This window comes from Nicotiana tomentosiformis, chromosome 1, assembly GCF_000390325.3.
Source record: "Nicotiana tomentosiformis chromosome 1, ASM39032v3, whole genome shotgun sequence".
Classification (NCBI taxonomy): Eukaryota; Viridiplantae; Streptophyta; class Magnoliopsida; order Solanales; family Solanaceae; genus Nicotiana; species Nicotiana tomentosiformis.
In genome coordinates this window covers 92,028,705-92,052,662 of record NC_090812.1, presented here as the reverse complement: position 1 = coordinate 92,052,662, position 23,958 = coordinate 92,028,705, and the positions used below count along the sequence as shown (strand labels likewise).

Sequence of the window (23,958 nt, the reverse complement as noted above, 5' to 3'; positions counted from 1 at the left end):
AAATAAGGAACTGAAAGATAGTGACGAGCTATGCATTTATAGTTCATTTTCAGTAATCTCAACAAGAAAGTAGACATGCTTCCAAATCCGGCAATTTAAGTCAAATAAGTTTATACATTACCAAGTACAAGTAAAACCAGATTCAATATCTTCCAAGAGTTTCAAATAGTGACATATAGCAGCTAAGAGCAACAACAAATGAAAGAAAGTACAGCCTCTTAGGGGAACAATCACTCAACCTTTCTCAACAGCTCAATCACTCGGCTCTCATCTCTCAACACTCACACCCAATAGGTACCTGCGCTCACTGGGGGTGTACAGACTCCGGAGGGGCTCCTTCAGCCCAAGCGCTATGTCGCTTCGGCGTGCAGCCTGATCCTATATAAATAGCCATAAGGCTCGTTACGGCGTGCAACCCGATCCATATGCATATACAGCCCTGGGGCTCGTTGCGGTGTGCAACCCGATCCATATATACAGCCCTAAGGCTCGTTGCGGCGTGCAACCCGATTTATATACACAACCCTAAGGCTCGTTGCGGCGTACAACCCGATCCATGTACATACATATAGCTCACAGCTCGGCACTCAGGCCCTTACTCAGTCACAAACCTCTCCAGTCTCTCGGGCTCTCAGAAATCATAAAAAAAATCATCCCAAACAAAGATAATATAATATATCAGCAAGAAACAAAAAGAGACTGAGATATGATACACAAGAAAATCGTGACTGAGTACAAAACATCAATTTAGCTATTAATTCAACGAGTACACGACCTCTGCAGGCCCCAACAGTGTAATCACATAGCCTAAGCATGACTCCTAACATGATTTGTAGTCAAATTTCTATAACATAGGGAGAGCATATAGCTAACAACAAGTTATTCAACTTTAAAGTTCCACGAAATGGACCAAGTCACAATTCTTACGGTGCACACCCACACGCCCGTCACCTAGCATGTTCGTCATCACCCAACAATCATATAACAACAAAATCTGGGGTTTCATACCCTCATGACCATATTTAAAATTGTTACTTACCTCAATCCGAGCCAAAACTCTACTCCAAAATGCCCTTGCCTCGTGAATCGGCTTCCAAACATCGCGAATCTAGCCACAAGCAATACAATACAATCAATACGGCTAAAGGAATTAATTCAATAAGAAAATACGAATTATAAGCCAAAAATCCAAAATTGACTAAAACCCGCCCCCGGGCCCACATCTCGAAATCTGACGAAAGTCACAAAACCCGAAAGCCCATTCACTCACGAGTCTAACCATACCAAACTTACTCAAATCCGATCACAAAATGCCATTAAAAACCTCAAAAGCCCAAGAACTCTTCCTTATTTTCCCCAATTTTCCACCCCAAATCACAAATTTAATCGTAAAATTAAAGGCATAATCATGGAAATTAACCAAAACTAGATGGAAATCACTTACCCCAAACACCCACGTAAAACTCCCTCAAACAATCGCCTTTTACCGAGCTCTCAAATCAATTTTGTGATATGAACTCGAAACCCTTGATTTTGAATCTTTTATTCTACCCAGGTACGCCTCCTTCGCGAACGCGGAAGCACCCTCGCGTTTGCGAAGCACAAGTTGCCTCTGACCAAAAATCCCTTCTACGCGAACTCGATCAACCACTCGTGAACGCGAACCTTCACTGACCCCTCTCATCGCAAACGCGGCCTCACCTTCGCGAACGCGTAGACCAAAAGCACGGGGTCCCCAGCTGCCTCTTTTCTTCTTCGCGAATGCGTACCCAATCTCGCGTTCGCGTTTGCGTTGCACTCTCAGTCCAAACCTTCGCGAACGTGTCCTCTTATTCACGAACGCGAAGGATAAATCTTCCTCAGCTACCAGATGCCCTTCGCGAACGCGAGACCACTCTCGCGAACGCATAAGAGGAAACTAGAACAATTACACCAGCAGCCTTCAGCCATCAAGATAAGTCCAAAAATGATCTGCCAACCATCCAAAACTCACCCGAGGCCCCCGGGACCTCACCCCAAACATACCATCAAGTCCCAAAACACCATACGAACTTAGTCGAACCCTCAAATCACCTCAAACAACATCAAAAACATGAATTGCACATGGATTCAAGCCTAATGAACTTTGAAATTTTTAAATTCTACAAACGACGTCAAAACCTATCAAATCTACTCCGATTGACCTCAAATTTTGCATACCAGTCACAAATGACACCGCGAACCTACTCCAAACTTTCCAAAATTTCAACTTTCGTCATTTCAAGCCTAATTCTACTACGGACCTCCAAATCACAATCTGGACGCGCCCCTAATTCCAAAATCACCTAACAGAGCTAACGGAACCATCAAAATTCAAATCTGAGGTCGTTTACACATAAGTCAACATCCGGCAACTTTTCCAACTTAAGCTTTCCATTTTGAGACTAAGTGTCTCAATTCATTCCGAAATCTCTCCGGACCCGAATCAACTACTCGATAAGTCATATAACAGCTATAAAGCACAAATGAAGCAGTAAATGAGGGAACGTGACTTCAACTCTCGAAATGACCGGTCGGGTCGTTACAATATCATATCGTCGTGTTGGACAATGTGAACGATCTCGTCTTCCTGGTGGTTCCTTTATTAAGTAGTCGAATGTTTTTTATAAATAACAGTTATTTGGGACATAAAGTCATCAAATTCTGATTGAATGTATACTCTTACAGCACTTTGAAACATGTTTATTACAGTGTTTCTCACTCTTCTTTGCTTTAGATTTTTCTCTAAATGATATATGCAAATACCATGGTAGCACTCAGGGAAAACTTTTGGAACTGCCTTGTGTCGATCTTATAAAAACATTAAATCTTTACGAATGCCAATTGCTTTTCTTAATTCTCTGATGTACCATTCGTATGACTCGTTATTCTCTGAATCCGTTACCCCAAATGCTATAGGGAAAATCTCGTTACTTGCATCCTTTGTAACTGCCACTAATAGAACACCTTTATATTTATTTTTTAGAAATGTTCCATCAATAGCAATAAGTGATCCATAATACTTCCACCCAGAAATTGATGCCTCATACATAAAAAACATGTAAAGAAACATGTTACATTGAAAAGTAAATAGAATTTAGTTTTGTGGTATGACAAGCTGAATACTAAAGGATATTAGCATATGTGTGTTTATACTACGAATTAAACATAGTAGCAGAATAATAGGCTTGAGATTTTGTGATGACCCGATAGGTCATCTTAGATTTCAGAACCTAATTCTATGTTTCGAGGCCTCAAAAACCTCATTTTAGCCTTTCTCGATTTATGTGCACAGTTCAGGTGTTCTTCCGGAAGGCTTATATGTTAAAAACTGATAAAAATAATAATTTTGCCTTAAAAAACTCATTTGAGTTGACTTCGATCAACGTTTTGAGCAAACGGACCCGGATCCATATTTTGACGGTCTCAGTAGGTCCGTATCGTAATTTGGGACCTGGACGTATGCCCCGAATCAAATTCGTAGGTCCCTAGCTCGAGTTATTGATTTTTGTTGAAAATTAAAAGTTTGAAAGTTTTATATTTTTTAAGAATTGACTGATATTTGGTCTTGTTGATACCGAGTCCGTATTTTGGTTCCGGAGCCCGGTACATGTCCACTATTATATTTATGACTTGTCTGTCAAAAGAAAGTACCGTAAAACTAACGCAGCTCGGGGAAATATAAACATATAGGTTATTGCGGCGCGCAACCCGATCCCATCGTACATCACATAATCCTCCCTTATTTCCTCGTAACGACATTAACAACAATGAGTATATATATATATATATATATATATATGTGTGTGTGTGTGTGTGTGTGTGTGTGTGTGTTGCGGCGCGCAACTCGATCCCACCATATCACAATATCGGTATCATAATCCACCCTTATTCCACCAAAACAATCTACCCTTATTACACTTGTTGCAGCGTGCAACCCGATCCCACCGTACAGTATATATTCACCCTTATTCCACCACATCAATCCACCCTTATTACACATATTGCGGCGTGTAACCCGATCTAACTATATCAATACCAAGTACTCAAGGTGCACAATAAAATTTACAATTCAAATCACGGAAAGACTTTACAATCCATAAATACCAAACTAAACCAAATAGGAAACCTGGTACAACATGAGGATCTACATAAGTAATACTACACATCGAGACTAGGCTAGAAGTTTACAACTAGGAAGTGCAAATAAACCAACTTGAGCAAATAGCAGGAGATTATGAAACTATGAAAAGATCTAATATCATAAACAAGAGAAGACATTGATTAACAGGTAGCAATTAGGCATGGAAACACATTTAGATCATATAACAATTAAGACAGGGAAAGAGATAATTAAAGAAAAGCGGGGAAAACAGGGAAACAGTTAATTCGGCGGCGCATAAGCACTCGTCACCTCGCATATACACCGCTCACATGAAATTCATATAATACATAATCTGAGGGTTCCTAATTCCCTCAAGTCAAGGTTAGACACAACACTTACCTCGCTCCAAAGGTCACTCAATGCTCAATAACAAATTTTCCTCTGGAATTCGCCTCCAGCCCACTCGTATCTAACCACAATTGACACAATAATATCAAATATTTCTAAAGAAATCAATTAAAATGCATAAATTTGGATTTCCCAAACTTTCTCCCAAAAGTAAAAAAATTGACCCCGGGCCCGCTTGGTAAAAAACCGAGGTTCGGACCAAAATCTATTTACCCATTCACCCCCGAGCCCGATTATGTAACTAGTTTCAAAATCCGACCCCAAATTAATGTCTAAATCCTCAATTTACAACCCTCCCCTCCCCCAAAAACCCCAATTTTTCCTAAATCCCTAGTTTTCTACCATGAAAGAACAAAGATTAGGGCTAGGAATTAATGGGTGATGTTAGAAATGGAAGAAAATGAGTTAAAGAGTACAAACCTATGAATTGATGTTGAGTTTTCTCTGCAAAATCGCTCCTAGGCCGAGTTCTAATGGAAGGTTTATGAAATTTTGGGAAAATCCTGTTACTGTTCCGTTTAAGTCACAGGCGTTAGGCCTTCTTCGCGTTCGCGAAGTGCCTGCCACGTTCGCGATGAGCAGCAGCCCGAGTGGCTTTCGCATTCACGAGTCCTCCGTCGCGTTCGCAAAGGCTGCCCTCCTGGCCTTCGTGTTCGCGAGCCAATGCTCGCGCTCGCATAGAAGAATAACTGACCCCTCCCCTAGGTCCCTAAAGCTTCGCGTTCGTGAAGGGTAAGTCACCCATTGCTTCACGTTCGCGACCCAGCTACCGCGTTCGTGATTAAGAAAATCACCCTGCCCCAGTTCACTCTTTGCGTTCGCGAGAGTACCTTCACGAACGCGAAGAAGAAGACACTAGATAACATCTGAAGCACAAAAAACCAGATTTTTAAGTTTCAAACCACCCGTTGCCTATCTGAAACTCACCCAAGCCCTCGGTGCTCTAAGACAATTATGCACACAAGTCAAAAAATCTCATACGAACTCGCTCAGGCGAACATGAACAAAACACCAAAATAATGCCTAGAACAACGAATCAGACACCAAATCAAATGAAATTATCAAAAAAACTTTAAAACTTCTATTTTCACAACTGAACGTCCAAATCATGCCAAACCTACTCCGTTTCTTACCCTATCACATTGAGAGAGGAGTATCATCGTCAGTTCGAGCATCTCCAATATGGCAATATGATTGTTACTCAGTATGAGACCCGTTTTATGGATTTGGCCCGTCATGCTCTTCTTCTACTTCCTAGCGAGAGAGAGAGGGTGAGGAGGTTAATTGAGGGACTTGCTCAGCCTATCAGGTTGCAGATGGCTAAGGAGACTGGGGGTGAGATTTCTTTTCAGGCGGCTGCCAATGTCGCCAGGCAAGTCGAGATGGTTCTTGCACAGGGAGGTCAGGGGTCTAATAAGAGACCTCGTCATTCCGATGGGTTCCATGGTGCCTCATATAGAGGCAGGGGTACTTTTGGTAAAGGCCATCCTCCTAGGCCATTTCATTCAGCACTTCAGGCATCCCACAGTGTTTCAGGGAGTCGTGGTCCTTATGTGCCTCATTCCGGACAACCAGCCTACAGTGCACTACCATCTCCTATCAGTACACCTCCTATTTAGAGTTATTACCTTGGTTATCCGGCCCATTCGGGTCAATCTCAGTTTTCGCAGCCACAACACCAGGATGGATGTTTCGAGTGTGGTGGTTATGGGCATATCAGGAGGACCTGTCCGAGATTATTAGGCGTCATGCCACAGCATTAGGGTTCTCGTGCCATGGTCCCGGCACCAGTTGTTGCACTGTCTGCTCAGCCAGCCAGAGGCAGGGGTCAGGCAATCAGAGGTAGAGGAAAGACTGTTAAAGGTGAAGGTCAGGCCATTAGAAGTGGAGGCCAGCCAGCTAGAGGCCGTCCCAGGGACGTGGTTCAGAGTGGTGGGGCTCAGCCCCGATGTTATGCTTTTCCAGCCAGGCCTGAGGCCGAGTCATATGACGATATTATCACATGTACTATTTCAGTTTGCAGTAGATATGCTTCAGTTCTATTTGAACCGGGTTCTATTTATTCATACATGTCATCCTATTTTGCTTCATATTTGGTTGTACCTTATGATGCTTTGAGTGCTCCTATTTATGTGTCCACACCTGTGGAAGATGCTATTCTGTACATATACAATCAAATACATTGTATTTTTGTATAAGTAAATTATTTTTTTGCATGTATTTATGTATTCTGAAGGTCTGTATTTTTTTAATACAACCGAAAATCATTGTGTTTTGTGATTTTTTGTTGTTTGAATACAACCGAATTGAATATGGTGAATTGAATACAATGTATAATAGTGAATAATGAATATATGTGAATTGAATTCAATGTATACAGTCGAATTGAATAGAACGGTATATACCCTATTTCTTGATTACCTCACTGTATTTTATAAATACAGTCGCGCGAATACATGGAATACAACACAATAGCAGCGAATTTTTACGTTAAATTAATTTTGTTGAGTTAAATTAGGAGTGATACACGCTAATTGATCCTCTTTCTGTTATTAAACAGTCGGATTCTCCTATTTTTAAGCGAATTCCGCTACTGTATTCATGAATACAGTAGTGCGAATACAACGAATATAGTTGCACAACTGGACTCTCCTATTCTTTAGACGAATTCTGCTACTGTATTCCTGAATACAATAGCGTGAATACAACGAATAGAGTCGCGTAACAACTAAATAGTAGCTATAAGAAGTAATTATGTATATGGTAGCTATAAGAAGTTAATAGCCACTAAATAATAGTAGTTTCTGAAAATTCCTCTATTTAAAATGAACTGAAAAATCTCGTGGATGTTATATACCAACAATATTTACAATTGGTAGGCAATATTTATTTTTATACACTGACTGTGAATAATATATACTTTTTTCGGATATTTTTTGAACGGGTGACTAAATTAATTTCTCAAAAATACCATAGTCTAACCGCACTCAACTAACCGACTGGGTTGGGTCGGGTCTGGCATCAAGTAAGAAAATCGAAAAAATGACAGTATATAGCCACGCTCAAAATAATAGTCGAAAATAATTTTTTTTGTATATATATATATACATATATTTCTGTATATTATTTATAAAAAGTATATAAATTTTATATACTTTTACGGTTACCGAATGTAAATAGTTTCGGAGCTAACAATGATGTTTGCTCAATAAGATCACTTAGTGTTTTAGTAGTGGGCTTGGGCCAAGTCAATGGTATACACGATAATAAAGAGGCGGCGAACAATGGATGGGCCTAAGCCCGCGAAACCGTTTCAGAGTCTGAAACAATGCGGTGAAAGTTTAGAAATAGAAGCGAGAAAGTTTCTCCAGTATATATCCATTCCACAATCTCAAACCCTAGTCCTCTCTTTCGACCGGAAACCTAAAATCCTAGTCGCGTATTCTCCGATTTCCTCCCGGTCCCTGCAATTGTTTCATCGGAGACTCGAAAACTCGTTCTGGATTTTAGATATTCTGGATGGGAACAGAGCGGAAGAGGAAAGTAAGCTTGTTTGATGTGGTGGATGACATGCCAGCGAAGAAAGTGAATGTTGGAAGCTTAAACGGTAGCATGACGCCTTCGATTAATAAGTGGAACGGGAAGCCTTACTCACAGAGATTCTATGAGATATTGGAGAAAAGGAAGACTCTTCCGGTTTGGCATCAAAAGGAGGAGTTTTTACAGGCTTTAAAATCTAATCAAACCCTAATTTTGGTTGGTGAAACCGGTAGTGGTAAAACCACTCAGGTTAGTAATTCTAGTGTCCTAACCTCGTTTTTTATTTGCTAATAGTTCTTTGCACTTTGATTGATAACTAGTTGGAATTGAGGCATACTTACACTCTGTTTGGATCATTGTTATCCATTTCTTTGCACTTTGATTGATAACTAGTTGGAATTGAGGCATACTTACACTCTGTTTGGATCATTGTTATCCATTGTATTTGTATCGTATTGTTTTATGAATATAACGTTTAGATAGATTGTATTGTTTGCGGTTGTTAAATAACATTTTGCTGTTTGGTTTGACTGGATCGTACTGTACTTAATTGATAAGTTTACTAAAATATCCCTAATTATTTTAAATATCAAATTTATCAAGAATTACGCATAAAAATAATTTAAGAAAATCATTTTCTACTAAAGTCAAAAGATTTACTATCATTAGAACAAAAAATAATAAAGGACGATGATAGAGAAACAAGCTAACACCGTGCAGTTGGCATAGCAAAGGAACAAAAATAAATAACTAACATTTTGCACACTTGAAAACAACCAATAGTATACAACTAATTAGAGATTAAAGTAATTAGAATTGGAGTTAAAATCAAAGTAGGAGAAAAACGAAACAAAAAGAAGGCAAAACCTATTCTTACTACCTTTGACATTGGAGTTGGGAATAGTAAGCGGCGGAAGAAAAAAAAGGACGAAGACAAAGTAGGTTAAATGTTGTAGATTTGGAGTGTAAAAAAAGGTAAAGGGTAAAATATAATTCTAAAGTAATAAGTGAGGGCATAATTGGAAAGAAAAATAGGAAACAATCCCACCACACCAAATCGGTTGTTTCAAAAAATGGGACTTTTCATTGTTCCGAAACAATAGATTTAACAATACAATACAACCAATTTTAACTAAACAATCAAAACAAACGTTGTTTTAGAATAATAATACAATACAATACAATGGGTAACAACCATCCAATCAAGGTGTTAACATTTAGGTGTGTTTGGTATGAAGCGAAAGAACTAAGTTATTCTCTAGCAACCTAACACCAAAAAATATGTTCTTTGAATTATATTTTCCATTAAAAGGGGAAAAGTGACTTTTTTTGCTTATGTGGTTCTGCTAAAGTCCATTTGAGATAGTTTCTAAAGTTTTGAGATGGTAGGTAGTGAGATAAAGTTTCTTCTGAAAAGTATATTCATTCAAAACAAACACACCTGTATTTTGCTTTAGAACATAAATTATTTACAAGGAGTTATATGGTCTCAAATGTTTAGAAGATTCATATTCCCGGGCTAAACTAATTTGGGATTCTGGCTGAGTTGATTGCTTGGCTATTCTGGACCTGAAAATTAGACGTGACAGTTCATTTTTCTAGTAATATGTTACACGGAGTTCGATACTGTTTGGATTTACTCAGTGTGATAGAATGATATATTCTAGCAATGTTGCTCTGTATTCGATTCCCTGACTCTTTATAGAGTTTCTTTCGTTGTTTTTTGGTGGTACAAGAAATATAGGAATGAAATGGGTGCAAATAGAGTATTATGAATATAGAGTATGTACATAGCCAACCCTAACTAGTTCAGGATTGAGGTGTAGCTGATTGATTTATTGAGTGGTTGAGTGCGTGATGCAAGAAGCTTATTATGATATAGGTTTGTGCAAAACTTGGTATTAGGTCTAACTATCCAATTAACATAAAACAATCTACGTCCCTAAGAAAGTTGGTTCTGCTATAGTCAATCTTTATAGGATTTGATAATTGACTTTTTTGCCTAGCTGTCAACCTGGCTATAATTTTCCATCCCCGCATAACTAGGTTCTCTTGACAACAAAGATGAAAAAAAAGTAATAAAAGCTGGCAACTTTTTAATAAGAAATTAGCTTTGTCTCATTCTCCAGTAATCTGTTACCAGGATTAGATACTATTTGGGTTCTATTGGGGTTTTTCTTTATAACTCAGGCATCCATCGTTTCCAACTTTGAAACCCAGTGGATTATTGTGAGTTTAGTTGCCTTGCTCTTTTTGAGTCCTTGAAGCAAGAAACTTGTGATGCTGTGTGTTTTTGCAAAATTAACCCCTTATTAGTCCGTGTGTTCTTCTATACTCAGTGTGCTTCATCAATTGCTTGTTCATGTTTATGTTCTCACTTCTCAGTTACCCATGATAAAGCCCCCTCTTTGGCAAGAGAGTAAGTTGTTTTTTCTCGAGCTGCTTCTAAAGTATTTGCTTTTGTATATACAGATTCCGCAGTTTGTTTTAGATGCTGTTGAAGTTGAGACGGCTGATAAGCGCCGGAAGTATATGATTGGTTGCACTCAACCTCGGAGGGTGGCTGCAATGTCCGTGTCTCGTCGAGTTGCTGAAGAGATGGATGTTGCAATTGGGGAAGAAGTTGGATATAGCATCCGTTTTGAAGACTGCAGTAGTGCTAGAACTGTTTTAAAGTAAGTAGGTTAACATGATAAACCTTTTTTGAGATACTTTAATAATGTAGCTTGTAAATATTTATCCGTTTGCATATATCATCTAGCCGTATCAAAAAATGTTTTCTTGCCTTCTCAAGTTGCTGAGTGATTAGTAATTTATTTCTCTCTGTGTGTGGCAGATACTTAACAGATGGTATGCTTTTAAGAGAAGCAATGGCAGATCCTCTATTGGAACGCTACAAAGTAATCATTCTGGATGAAGCCCATGAAAGAACTTTGGCAACAGATGTCCTGTTTGGGCTTCTTAAAGAGGTGTTGAAAAATAGACCAGACCTAAAGCTTGTTGTTATGAGTGCCACACTTGAGGCAGAGAAGTTTCAGGGTTACTTCTTTGGTGCGCCTCTCATGAAAGTGCCTGGAAGGCTTCATCCTGTGGAAATTTTCTACACTCAGGAGCCTGAGAGAGATTATCTCGAGGCTGCCATTCGGACTGTGGTGCAGATACACACGTGTGAACCTCCTGGTGACATACTTGTTTTCCTTACCGGAGAGGAGGAGATTGAAGATGCTTGTCGCAAAATCAATAAGGAGGTTAGTAATTTGGGTGATCAAGTGGGCCCGGTTAAAGCGGTGCCTCTTTATTCTACACTTCCCCCAGCTATGCAGCAAAAGATATTTGAATCAGCCCCACCCCCGGTGGTGGAGGGTGGTCCTGCTGGCAGGAAGATTGTTGTGTCAACCAACATTGCAGAGACATCTTTGACAATTGATGGCATTGTTTATGTCATAGATCCGGGATTTGCTAAACAAAAAGTTTATAACCCAAGGGTGCGTGTTGAATCTTTGTTGGTGTCTCCTATTTCGAAGGCCAGCGCCCACCAGAGATCAGGACGTGCTGGAAGAACGCAGCCAGGGAAATGCTTTAGACTTTACACAGAGAAAAGTTTCCATAACGACCTTCAACCACAGACCTATCCAGAAATACTTCGGTCAAACTTGGCCAATACAGTTCTAACTTTGAAGAAGTTAGGTATTGATGACCTGGTTCATTTTGATTTTATGGATCCTCCTGCCCCAGAGACATTGATGAGAGCACTGGAGGTTTTGAATTACTTGGGAGCATTGGATGATGAGGGGAACTTGACTAGGTTGGGTGAGATTATGAGTGAATTTCCTCTTGATCCTCAGATGGCAAAAATGCTTGTTGTCAGCTCAGAATTCAACTGCTCCAATGAAATCCTCTCAATATCTGCCATGCTATCAGGTACGGTTTCTTTCCAGTTTACTTCCTTTTTGGTGGTCGTCGTGTCTTGCCTTTGTTCTATGTCAGAGTTTGGTCAGGCATGGGAATGTCGGTCCGCTTCACCATGCCTTGTTCATGTGCATAAACATTTGTCTATGCATATGATATCATGTGTGTAACTGCAAAACATGTGCACACAGGTGCATGTGTGTGGGGGTTACTTACATGTGTCTTCTTAGGTTGTCATCAGCAACTGTCTTGTCTGGGTTCTATGCCCCCGGTTGGCATGTGCCATAGATTTCTAAGTAAGTGCTGATGGAGGTAGTTGCAGTTTCTCAGTATTCTCTCATGAAGAAAATGGTGTCGTCTCGCCTCTATGCATCTGCTGACCTACAGTGGGCCTCCCCTGTGATAACCAATTTTTTCTCTAGTACCCAATTGCTTTGTCCGGCCTAGGGAGGCTCAGAAAGCTGCAGATGAAGCAAAGAATCGGTTCGGTCACATAGATGGGGATCATTTGACGTTGCTGAATGTGTATCATGCCTACAAGCAGAACAGTAAGTATCCGTATTCAGTCTCTGTAGACATTATATGTCCTTAACAAACAAATTCAGATTTAGAATACCCTTATAACCCTGATAATGACTTTGATGGTAATGGTATAGCGGAAGACCCTCAATGGTGCTACGAGAATTTCATCAATCAGAGGGCTCTCAAATCAGCTGACAATGTGAGGCAACAGCTTTCTCGCATAATGGCCAGGTTCAACCTCAAGTTATGCAGCACAGACTTCAACAGTCGCGACTACTACATAAACATAAGAAAGGCTATGTTAGCTGGATATTTCATGCAGGTTGCTCACCTAGAGCGTACTGGGCACTATCTGACTGTTAAAGACAATCAAGTAAGTATCTACACTAGTTCTGGAAGCAACTCATATTAAGAGCTTCAATGGGCCATAATGCTATTGATTTCTCACTATTATGTCATTTTTATCTGTGTTGTTACAGGTGGTTCACTTGCATCCGTCAAATTGTCTGGATCATAAGCCAGAATGGGTTATCTATAATGAATATGTCTTGACAAGCAGGAATTTCATCCGTACTGTGACTGATATTCGTGGTGAATGGTAATTATCATTTGTTTTATCTTTTGATTCTTGATGCTTTAGTAAGTACTTGCCCTCTCTTTCCTTTTATATTAGGACTGAGAACATCTCTCCTGCCCGTTGACCGTCCTGTAAAGAAAAAAGATAATTATTTTTGTCTAAGTAGTGGTGCCTACTAGTCTGAGGATACTTCAAGCACTCCAGCAGAAATCAACCTTTTATGCCCTGAACCTTTTTTGAGTCGCAACTTTCTAGAACTTCTTACCTTTGTTTGGAAATTGAATTTTTGTCAGCAAGACGTTCTCGAATTAATCATGATAGTAATGAATCTACTTGAGTACTGTTAATTGGCTGAAACTAGCACATTCTTTCCAACAGACCTTTTGTTCAAATGGACAAATGTATTGTTTGAACTAATGGTTTGATCATATAGCCTACGGTTGACTAATTTTGCCTTGTTAATCTCTTATTTCTTTTTTGATATTTTCTTCAGGTTGGTTGATATTGCACCACATTACTATGACCTTGCTAACTTTCCGCAATGTGAGGCAAAACGAGTTCTTGAGCGGTTATACAAGAAGCGAGAGCGAGAAAAAGATGAAAGCAAGAGCAAAAGATGAATGCATTCTTCATAATTTCAGTTCCCCTCAGCATGCACGCTTCAGGGGAGTTCTGGGGTCAAAATTAGTCAGATAGGCTAAAGACTGATGTACTATCTACTATGTACTGTAATTGTTTGTACGGTTCTCGTCTGAACGATTTAGTACCTGTTTCTTGTTGCTGGAGTAATCTGTTTCTTGTTCCTTGCCTCCAATGTCCTGATATATCAGACCAATTCTTTTAGCTCTTTCCTCCTCTATTGAAGCAAATGTACGTAGTCTTCCACTGCATAAACTGAGCTAAGAGCAACCCATTTTATACAGGATGCTCCTGCATAACACACCTCGAAGGATTTCCTCCAGGGTTGGTCAAGCTCTTCAACAATTCTTTTTCCAAAGCAAGTTCTTGAGTGATAGACTGCGTTGAAAATTTGATATTTGGCATTGATTTCTTGAAAGTGAATATCCACGACAATAAAAAACCTCCCACATGTGAAAAACTAGAATTGATTCATGAAAAGCTTGCATGCTCGTCAGGAAATGAGCCAAATCCTCGCTTGTGCTATTTGTTGAAACGATAAGGTTCCTTTATTGCTTAGCATCTCTTAGATGATTCATGATCTTCTCATTCTCTGTCCTCTTTTCGGTTGAATGAAGTGCAAAACGAGGGAGCAGTTAAATTGTACGGTCAAACAATTTAGTGTCGGTTCCATAAATCAAAATTCGTGGTAGTTGCTTGCTGCAAAGATGATGTCGAAAAATCTATCGAAATTTCTTTTTGAACTTCTGCACAGATCTTTATCTGAATGCTAGGTGTGTACCTCAGCACTGAATCAAAGCATGTCAAACAGTCGACTGTGTAATAGACGACGTGTTAGTATCGGAACCTGGGTAGTGCGGAATTTTGCCAAACAACGGTATAATGACAATAACAAAGACAATGGAAGTTGATAATAACGGCAATTAAAGAATATAAAGAAGACACAAATTTAACGTGGTTCGGTCAAGGTGACCTACGTCCACAAGCGGAGAGGAGCAATTTTACTGTACAAACAAGAGTACAAAAGAGAGTACAAAATTAGAGTAAATACTCTAATTAGTCCCAAATACCCCAAGAGAATAACCTTACAAGATCACTCCAAAGAAAGGGTTCACACAAGTGTTTCCCAACGCTTACTCTCTTACAAAATACTCTATAATGAAATAAAGGAGAGAAAGAAAGACAAGAGTGAAAAGCTCTTGAATTGGTGTGTTTGCAAATGAGGAGAAGCTCCTTTATTTATAGCAAGAAATTCTTGGCCTAATAATGGATATTATGTCATGACAAATGTCATGATCCACAAATTTTGTTATAATGGATATTATGTCATGACAAATGTCATGAAAATTTGGCCATATTACAAATCTCCACCTTGGCCTAATTTCGGCTTATATATAATAAATTTGCTCCACCTTCTTCGCAAAAACCCCAATGGGCAAAATCATTCTTCGTAAATGCCAATCAGGTTCAGACAAAGCTTGAACTTGGATACTGGAAGAGGTTTTGTGAACATATCTGCGGGATTGTCTCTAGTGTTGATCTTCTGAACATAGACTTTTTCTTCAGTAATGATTTCTCAGATGAAATGATACTTTATATCAATGTGCTTCGTCCTCTCATGATACATTTGATCTTTAGTCAAGTGAATGGCACTTTGACTATCACAGAAAATGTTAATACCACCTTGGTGTAAACTGAGTTCCGCAAATAGACCCTTTAACCATAAAGCTTCTTTGATCGCCTCGGTCACTGCCATATATTCTGCTTCGGTAGTAGATAAAGCTACTACATGTTGTAATATAGCTTTCCAACTAATAGCGCAACCACCGATGCAAAATACATAGCCCGTCAATGATTTTCTTTTGTCAAGATCACCTGCATAATCTGAGTCTACAAAACCAACCAAGGTGTTAGTATTTCTCCCAAACTCCAAACATGTGTTTGAAGTACCTCGCAAGTATCTGAGAATCCATTTCACAGCATGCCAATGTGCTTTACCAGGGCAAGCCATATACCGGCTTACCACGCTCACTGTTTGTGAAATGTCTGGACGTGTACAAACCATTGCATACATAATACTGCCGACTGCACTGGAATAAGGAACTTGTGCCATATACCTCTCTTCTTCCTCTGACTGCGGGGACTGAGCAGTTGATAACTTAAAATGAGCAGCAAGAGGGGTACTAACTGGTTTAGCATCTTTTATGCCAAACCTCTCCAATACTTTCTCCAAGTACTTCTTCTGGGTCAGAAATAGCCTGTTAGCTTTTCGATCTCTTTTGATCTCCATGCCAAGGATTTTCTTAGCTGCTCCCAAATCTTTCATCTCAAATTCACTTTTCAACTGACTTTTCAAGTTGTGAATTTCTGTTAAATCCTTAGCAGCAATGAGCATGTTATCAACATATAATAATAGGTACACAAATGAACCATCATTTAACTTCCAGAAATAAACACAACTATCATATATGCTCCTCGAATAACCATGATCCAACATAAAGGAATCAAACCTTTTATACCATTGTCTTGGAAACTGTTTTAATCCGTACAAGGATTTCTTCAACAAGCAAACATGATCTTTTTTTCCTTCAATTTCAAATCCTTCGGGTTGATGCATGTATATTTGTTCCTCAAGTTCGCCATGTAAGAAAGTTGTCTTAACATCAAGTTGTTTTAATTCCAAATCATACATAGCAACGAAGGCAAGCAAGACACGAATAGAGCTATGTTTAATAACATGTGAGAAAATATCATTAAAATCAACTCCTTGTACCTGACTATAGCCCTTTGCAACTAATCGTGCCTTATACCTCGCATCTTCAACCCCTGGAATGCCATCCTTTTTTCTTGAAGACCCATTTGCAACCAACAATTCTTTTTCCTGATGACGGCTTCACAAGAGACCAAGTACCATTCTTGTGGAGAGACTCAATTTCTTCATTCATTTCAATCAGCCACTTGGCTGAGTCAGCACCAGAAACTGCTTTTGAATATTTTGATGGTTCTCCAATTTCTTCAGTTTCCTGTGCAACTGAAAAAATAAATGCAACATAATCTCCAAACCTTAATGGTTGTTTACCTTCTCTTCTTGGTCTATGTTTGGCTATAGAATACTCCTCTTCTTTTGGTTCAACTTCAGGAGTCTCAACTTCAGGAATTTCAGCTTTTGTCTCAACTTTAGGAGTTTCAACTGAATTTTGCTCCAAAGTTGATGAGCTTGGCTCAGAAGGAATGCCAATCTCAATCTTCACCTGGTTCTGTGTACTCTTTCCTTTATCTGTATTACAAGAACTAGAAGACTCTTTTCTAGAATGTAACATAGAGGATTTATCAAAGGTTATATTTCTGCTAATTAAAAATTTTGGTGTCGTAGGATCAGGATACCATAGTCGGTATCCTTTCACCCCAGATGCATACCCAAGGAAAATGTATTTTTTAGCCTTTTGGCTCTAATTTTTCATCATTTACATGCATGCATGCAGGGCAACCAAATATCTTTAAATCAGAATAATTAGCAGGAGTACCTGACCACATTTTCTCTGGAGTCTTAAAGTTCAAAGGTGCAGAAGGAGCTCGGTTGACAATATAACAAGATGTAGAGATAGCTTCTGCCCAAAAGGCGTTTGTCAACCCAGCATTTGAAATCATGCAACGAGCCCTTTACAAAAGAGTTCTATTCATCCTTTCTGCCACACCATTTTGCCGAGGTGTCATTATCACAGTACGATGTCGAACAATTCCTTCATTCTTGCAAAATTTGTTGAATTCATCATTACAAAATTCCAAGCCATTATCTGTTCTAAGCCGCTTAACCTGTTTTCTTGTTTGTTTCTCAATCAAAACTTTCTATTGTTTGAAATTTAAGAAAACATCACTTTTATTTTTCAGAAAATAAACCCAAACTTTCCTTGAATAATCATCAACAAAAATTAACATATACTTGGCACCACCTTTTGATGGGGTACGTGAAGGACCCCAAAGATCTGAATGAATGTAATCCAAAGTACCTTTTGTTCTATGAATCGCTGGAGATTTGAAGCTGACTCTTTTCTGCTTCCCGAACACACAATATTCACAGAACTCTATATTTTCGGTACTTTGGCCACATAAGAGACCTCTTTTGCTGAGGATGGAAGATCTTTTTCACTCATATGCCCCAATCGCATATGCCACAATTTGGTGATGTCAGAACCTGATTTATCTGATATTGAAACTGCAGCAGCACCTGTAATAGTAGATCCCAAAAGAGTATATAACGTACCAGATCTGCGTACTTTCATGATCACAAGAGCACCATGAGAAATTTTCAGAACGCTACCTTCACCTGTGTACTTGCATCCAAGAGATTCTAGAGTGCCCAAAGAGATGAGATTTTTCTTCAAGTCAGGAACATGCTAATATCGGTGAGAGTTCTCACCACACCATCGTGCATTTTGATTCGGACTGTACCTTTTTCAATAACTTTGCAGGCAGCATTGTTGGCCATTAAGACAACTCCACCTCCAATAGATTCATATGTGGTAAATTAATCCCGACTGGGACACATATGATAAGAATAACCCGAATCTAAAATCCACTCATTGTTAGATTTAAAACTATTATTAGTTGCTAAAAAATAGTTCTCTCAGTCTCATCAGCAGCTACACTTGCTTCGGCAGTGTCAGTATTTTTGTGCTCATTTTTCTTTTCTGTATGCTTTTCTTTGTTTTTCAATTTAAAGCATTCAGAAATAATGTGACCTTTCTTATGACAATATTTGCACATGACATTTCTATATCTAGATTTTGACCTTGATTTATGTTTCTCACTACTTGAATCTTTTTTATTGGATCTACCTTTTATGAATAAGCCTTCCCCTAGGTTCCCACTAGTTTCCCCAGTAATATCTCTATCTATTTGTTCTTTTGATTTCAAAATAGATTTGATATCTTTATAAGAGATATTATCCTTTCCATAAAGTATAATATTTCTTATATGTTTAAACGACTGGGTAAGGAAACAAGCAATAACACAGCTTGATCTTCATCTTTGATTTCAGCATCTATGTTACTTAGATCCATAAGAAGAGAATCAAAAGTATCAAGATGTGTAAGTATAGAGGTACCTTCAGCCATACGAAAAGTGCAGAGTTTTTGCTTTAGGTAAAGCATGTTTTCTACTGTTCTTTTCATATATAGGGTTTTAGATTTTCTCATATACCTTTGGTTGAGCTTTCTGCTGCAACTTCACGCAAAACCTCATTTGAAAGATTTAAAAAAATACCCATTTTTGCCTTTTTGTCTATGATGGAAAACTCCTCGTTCGTCATTTTATCCGGCATCTTTTCCCTTCCTTGCAGTGCCAAATCTAAGCCATCCTGAATTAGGATAGCTTCCATCTTTAATTGCCACATTCTGAAGTTGACACTTCGGTCAAATTTCTCAACATAAGACTTTGTTAAAGTCATTTTGGCTATTTAAACTAACTCGGTTGGATCTGGCTCTGATACCAATTTATTAGGATCGGGAACCTGGGTAGTGCGGAATTTAGCCAAACAACGGTATAATGAAAATAACAAAGACAATGAAAGTTGATAATAACAGCAATTAAATAATATAAAGAAGACATAAATTTAACGTGGTTAGGCCAAGGTGACCTATGTCCACAAATGGAGAGGAGCAATTTCACTATACCAACAAGAGTACAAAATTAGAGTAGATACTCTAATTAGTCCCAAATACCCCAAGAGAATAACCTTATAAGATTACTCCAAAGAAAGGGTTCACACAAGTGTTTCCCAACACTCACTCTCTTACAAAATACTCTATAATAAAATAAAGGAGGAGAAAGAAAGACAAGAGTGAAAAGCTCTTGAATTTGTGTATTTGCAAATGAGGAGAAGCTCCTCTATTTATAGCAATAAATCATTGGCCTAATAATGGATATTATGTCATGGCAAATGTCATGATCCACAAATTTTGTTATAATGGCTATTATGTCATGGCAAATGTCATGAAAATTTGGCCATATTACACGACGGGTCCATCATCCATGATGAACTGATAAACTCCTTATTTTTGCTTTTTCTGCCAGTGGCAGCGCTAAACAACTTGAAACTGATGTAGAGTAAGAACTGCCTGATGTAGAACCAGAAGTTGGAACTAATTCTGAGGAGTCCACATTAAAGTGATAATTTTATTATTTACCAGAGTTAAACAGTCATAATTTTGATCTGAATGAAGTAGGGGATGATTAAGATATGCACAAACTAACCTTCACGAGGTGAATCTATTCGCACTCAGTGTTTTTTTTTCTTCTGAAAAACAAAACAAAACAAAAGAAATTAAGAGGTATTTCTGAATGTGGAACAAGGTGGGTCTTACTTCTTTCTCCTACCATAGTAGCATTAGTGCACATAGAAAGGTCAGAGGTCTTCCTTTCTTCCATTCAAATGCAAAGAAAAGACTTACACTTTATGTTTGGTTGGAGAATAGGGAAACTTGGGCACTAGAAGGGTTTTGGTAAGTAAATGGCCTTCCACTTTTTAGCCCCTACGCACACTAAAATCCTGAATTCTCATTGTCTCATATGTAAAATGCTTACCACCAGGGGGTGTTGAAACCAAACCGGAAAATCACACCAAATCGAAAAGTCAAACCAAACCGATTAAAAAACCCGACTAGATTTGATATTGAGTAAAAAAATCCGAATCAAACTGACATATAAATATATAATTTTTATATATACATTTGAGACTTTATATTGAATTTTCTTTAAAAAATAAAGAAATATTTGGGATCCTCTCATGTGATATAATATTTAATAGAAGTACAAAGTAGTGAATTCACTTTTATTTACTTTAAATAATGGGTTATATTATTTTCTTATCAAGTGTTATTGAAATGCGTCAATCATCTCTTTGTTCTTCCACATTCATGTATCAAGATTTCTTATATCTTTTTCGAATTTCAAATGGTATTTTGATAATTTAAATTTAAATAGAACATATCATTATTTAGGTATCATGTTGATTTTTATCTTTAATTATTAAATTCGGTTAACCTTGAAAGAGTACATTCATGAAAAATTATTGTTAGACGGCTAAGAAAATAACTATCATGTGATCACGTGTTACTAAAAAATTCTCTCATTAGAATATTTTAATAGATCATATGTTTGTCAATTTTTTCAACTTTTACTAAACATATATTCGCTTATCAAAATTTTATCTATAACTTAAACAAAGTAAGAGTGAAATAATATTCACGTAACAAAAAAACCCGAAAAAATCAAAAAACCAAATAAAACCAAACCAATCCAAACCAATATAGTTGGTTTAGTTTGATTTTAATAAAAACTGAACCAACCCGGTCCATGTATACTCCCTACTTACCACCCTTCACATATTCAACTCCCTAATATATCAACATCATTAACCTCCTTATGTTTTGTGTTACGAGTAGGTTTCTTATACTTCATTGTTAGAAACTAAGAGTCCACTAAACTATATAGAGAATCGGGTTCTTTATCAGTTCCCACAGTCAGCAACAAACTATAAAACCAAACAGTATATGGAACCAGGTTCTCTATCTGTTCCCATATTAAATCGGCAGTAAATAAAGAACATACGATATTTACATGGAAAACTCCTTGCTCAAGGGATTAAAAACTACGACCTACCCTAGTAGGATTTCAACTCCACTAAACCGAGCAAATTTCAGATTACAACCTATTGCAATCTAGGAATTAAACTCTTAATCTCTCACCCCTTACAATAACTCTATTGTAAGCCTTTTGCAATAACTCTATTACAAAGCAACAAAACTTGACTAACTCTAGTCAAGAAACTAAACCAAACAATGATTTAAATCTGCCCTACAAAGACACTTCTTGAAAGTAGTGCAGGATTAAAATTGAAGAACAAAATAACAAAGACTCAACAAACCTAAGGACTTAAGATATCTTCAATCTTTGGATCTGGTCCTTGAGGTTGCAACAGCTTTGTTCTTAAGAGAAGAGGTGGCTAACACTTGAGAGAATATGATTTTTGGATTTTCAAGTGTTAGACAAATGAAATCTCTTGCCTCATGTTGATAATATGTGTGCGTGAGGTCATCAAGGATGATGCAATAAAGTGTCCTTTAGGATTGGCCTTAGCAAGTTACAACTATGTTGCTATACTGCTGCCAGACAGTACAGTGCAGCAGTCTGCCAGACGGTACAGTGCAATAGCTTTTATAGTTGTAGAGTTGAGTGCACGACAACCAGGAAAACTGATCCCTAACTGTTCCCTTATCTGATTTCATTAAGAATTGAACCAGCTATCTGACTAGTTACTCTGAATGCAAGGGAACTAATTGTATCAAGTTCCTTATCTGGATCTCTTATGAAGTTTGTCAAATCATCAAAACAAAAAATGCATAACTTATCAATTTTCCCCTTTTTGATGATGACAGGCTTAGAATTGATATTCCCCCTGAGAACTAGATCTCCACATTGTTCCCCCTACGAATTAGCCATATTCTCCATGAGAACCAGACCAAAGGAACTGATCACAACTGGTTCCTCGAGACTATTTGGCAAATCATCAAAACACAAAATAGCATAACTTATCAATTTCTCCCCTTTTGATGATGACAAACTCATAATTGATATTCCCACTGAGAATCAGATTCCTTACAAGTACTGATCACATCTGGTCCCTACCTGGTTCCTCGAGAATCGTTTGGCAAATCATCAAAACTTGAAATAACGTAACTTGGAGTAATTTTCCCCTTTTTGATGATGACAAACCCAAAATTGATGTTCCCCCTAAGAACTAGATTCCTCATATGTTCCCCTGCGAATCAGACCTATAATAACCATGTTATCAGCAATGTTCCCCCTGCGAAGCAGAGCTATCTTTCATGCACAATACAACATATCAATTTGATTTTGTTCCTCCCCCATGTTGACACCTATGTAACTTTCCCCTTTTGGCATCATTGAAAAGAATAACAGAAGAAGCACAACCAAAAAGAAGTTCAGCAACAGTAACTCATGCCACTTGGGCAACACAACATAAACAATAACAAGAACAACAAGTGAATGTCATTGCACAAAATAAAGTGATTTCCCATAGTAGAGTAATTATAACAAAAGTACAATAGTTTCAACAATACAGAATATGATAATTTAAACAACTAAAGTACCAATGTCATCAAACATAGGGATCAAAAGAAGATAGGAATTCGAGGGAATTTGGAAGGCGTGAAAGACATAAATCACTGGGCTGGAATAAAAGTAAGGGTCTAAGGCCTTGATGAGCATGTCCATTCATTCATTCACAATCCTTTGATCAATGATAATTTGCTCTAAGATCCTCCACTTGTTTCCTCAATCATTTATTCTCACCCTTCAATTGAGCATTCTATTCTGCCAAGGGTCCACAGGGACCTAGTTCTCTACCCATCTGAGTAGGCTAAATCATCAATCAGATCATCAAGAATCTCCCCAAGCTTTCTCCTTATCAAGAACAAACTCAGTCCCAATTTTTACTCCTTCTTCATAAACGTTGGGACTTGGAGGAACAATGAGGTGATTCTATTTTTGGAACTCAACAATGTCAAGAAGTTTCTTCATTTTTCAGCAATATCATAGTCAACACTCTGCCTAATAGCACTTTTTGAGACTTCAGAGTCTTCTACCTCTCCAAACCGGATAACTCGATCTTTTGCTTCTGTAAGGAACCAAGTTCCTCACTCACACTACCCTTTCTTTTTCCTGAGCGACCATGTCTCCCTCTTCTTCCTCTCAATATGTTCACCCTTATCATCTGTTGCATCCTTCTCAACCGACTTTCTTTTCTCCATTTTGATCCTTTTTGAATTCTTTCTCACACGTGAAGATTTTTCGGCTTCATTATCTCTTCTAAATTCACCACATCACGCCACTTCATCATCAATCAACCTACTTTTCATCAATCCTTTTTACTGGATCAGAAGTTCGTTTAAACACAGAACTCAAAAAGAAAAAGATCATCATTAGAATTAACATTCTGAGAAGGACTTAAGGGATCATGTCCCTCATTTAGTTTCCCCTTTTTCAGCACATTCACCAATTCCTCCATCCTTCAAGACTTCTACAAACCCAGCAACAATTTCAGCCTCACGCTCTAGAATATTAGATCTACCCCATTCCCTTTCAGTTAAACTCCCATCAAAATCTACCAAAGACTTCTTGGGGTTTTGATTCATATGGAGTTAGGATTTTTGAAGGTGAT

The 23,958-nt window shown here is 38.1% G+C and overlaps 1 protein-coding gene across 2 annotated transcripts; it reads left to right on the top strand.

Annotated features, from left to right (window-relative positions):
- Positions 1 to 7,908: 7,908 nt before the first annotated feature.
- LOC104104671 (probable pre-mRNA-splicing factor ATP-dependent RNA helicase DEAH2) lies at positions 7,909 to 13,922 on the top strand. Of its 2 annotated transcripts, XM_009612811.4 has the most exons (7): positions 7,909 to 8,320; positions 10,544 to 10,746; positions 10,908 to 11,992; positions 12,403 to 12,528; positions 12,637 to 12,875; positions 12,982 to 13,100; positions 13,573 to 13,922. In XM_009612811.4, exons 1-7 carry the CDS (start codon positions 8,051 to 8,053, stop codon positions 13,697 to 13,699), a joined length of 2,169 nt encoding a protein of 722 aa, XP_009611106.1. In that variant the 5' UTR covers positions 7,909 to 8,050; the 3' UTR covers positions 13,700 to 13,922. The 2 variants fall into 2 exon arrangements, with proteins under 2 accessions (XP_009611106.1, XP_033514190.1); XM_033658299.2 differs by lacking the exons at positions 12,637 to 12,875; positions 12,982 to 13,100; positions 13,573 to 13,922 and having other exon boundaries at positions 12,303 to 12,526.
- Positions 13,923 to 23,958: the final 10,036 nt, after the last annotated feature.

Coding starts and splice junctions, on each gene's coding strand:
- LOC104104671 (XM_009612811.4), top strand. CDS start 8,051: ATGGGAACAGAGCGGAAGAGGAAAGTAAGCTTGTTTGATGTGGTGGAT. Junction 8,321..10,543: donor GTAGTGGTAAAACCACTCAG/GTTAGTAATTCT, acceptor TTGTATATACAG/ATTCCGCAGTTTGTTTTAGA. Junction 13,101..13,572: donor ACTGATATTCGTGGTGAATG/GTAATTATCATT, acceptor TATTTTCTTCAG/GTTGGTTGATATTGCACCAC.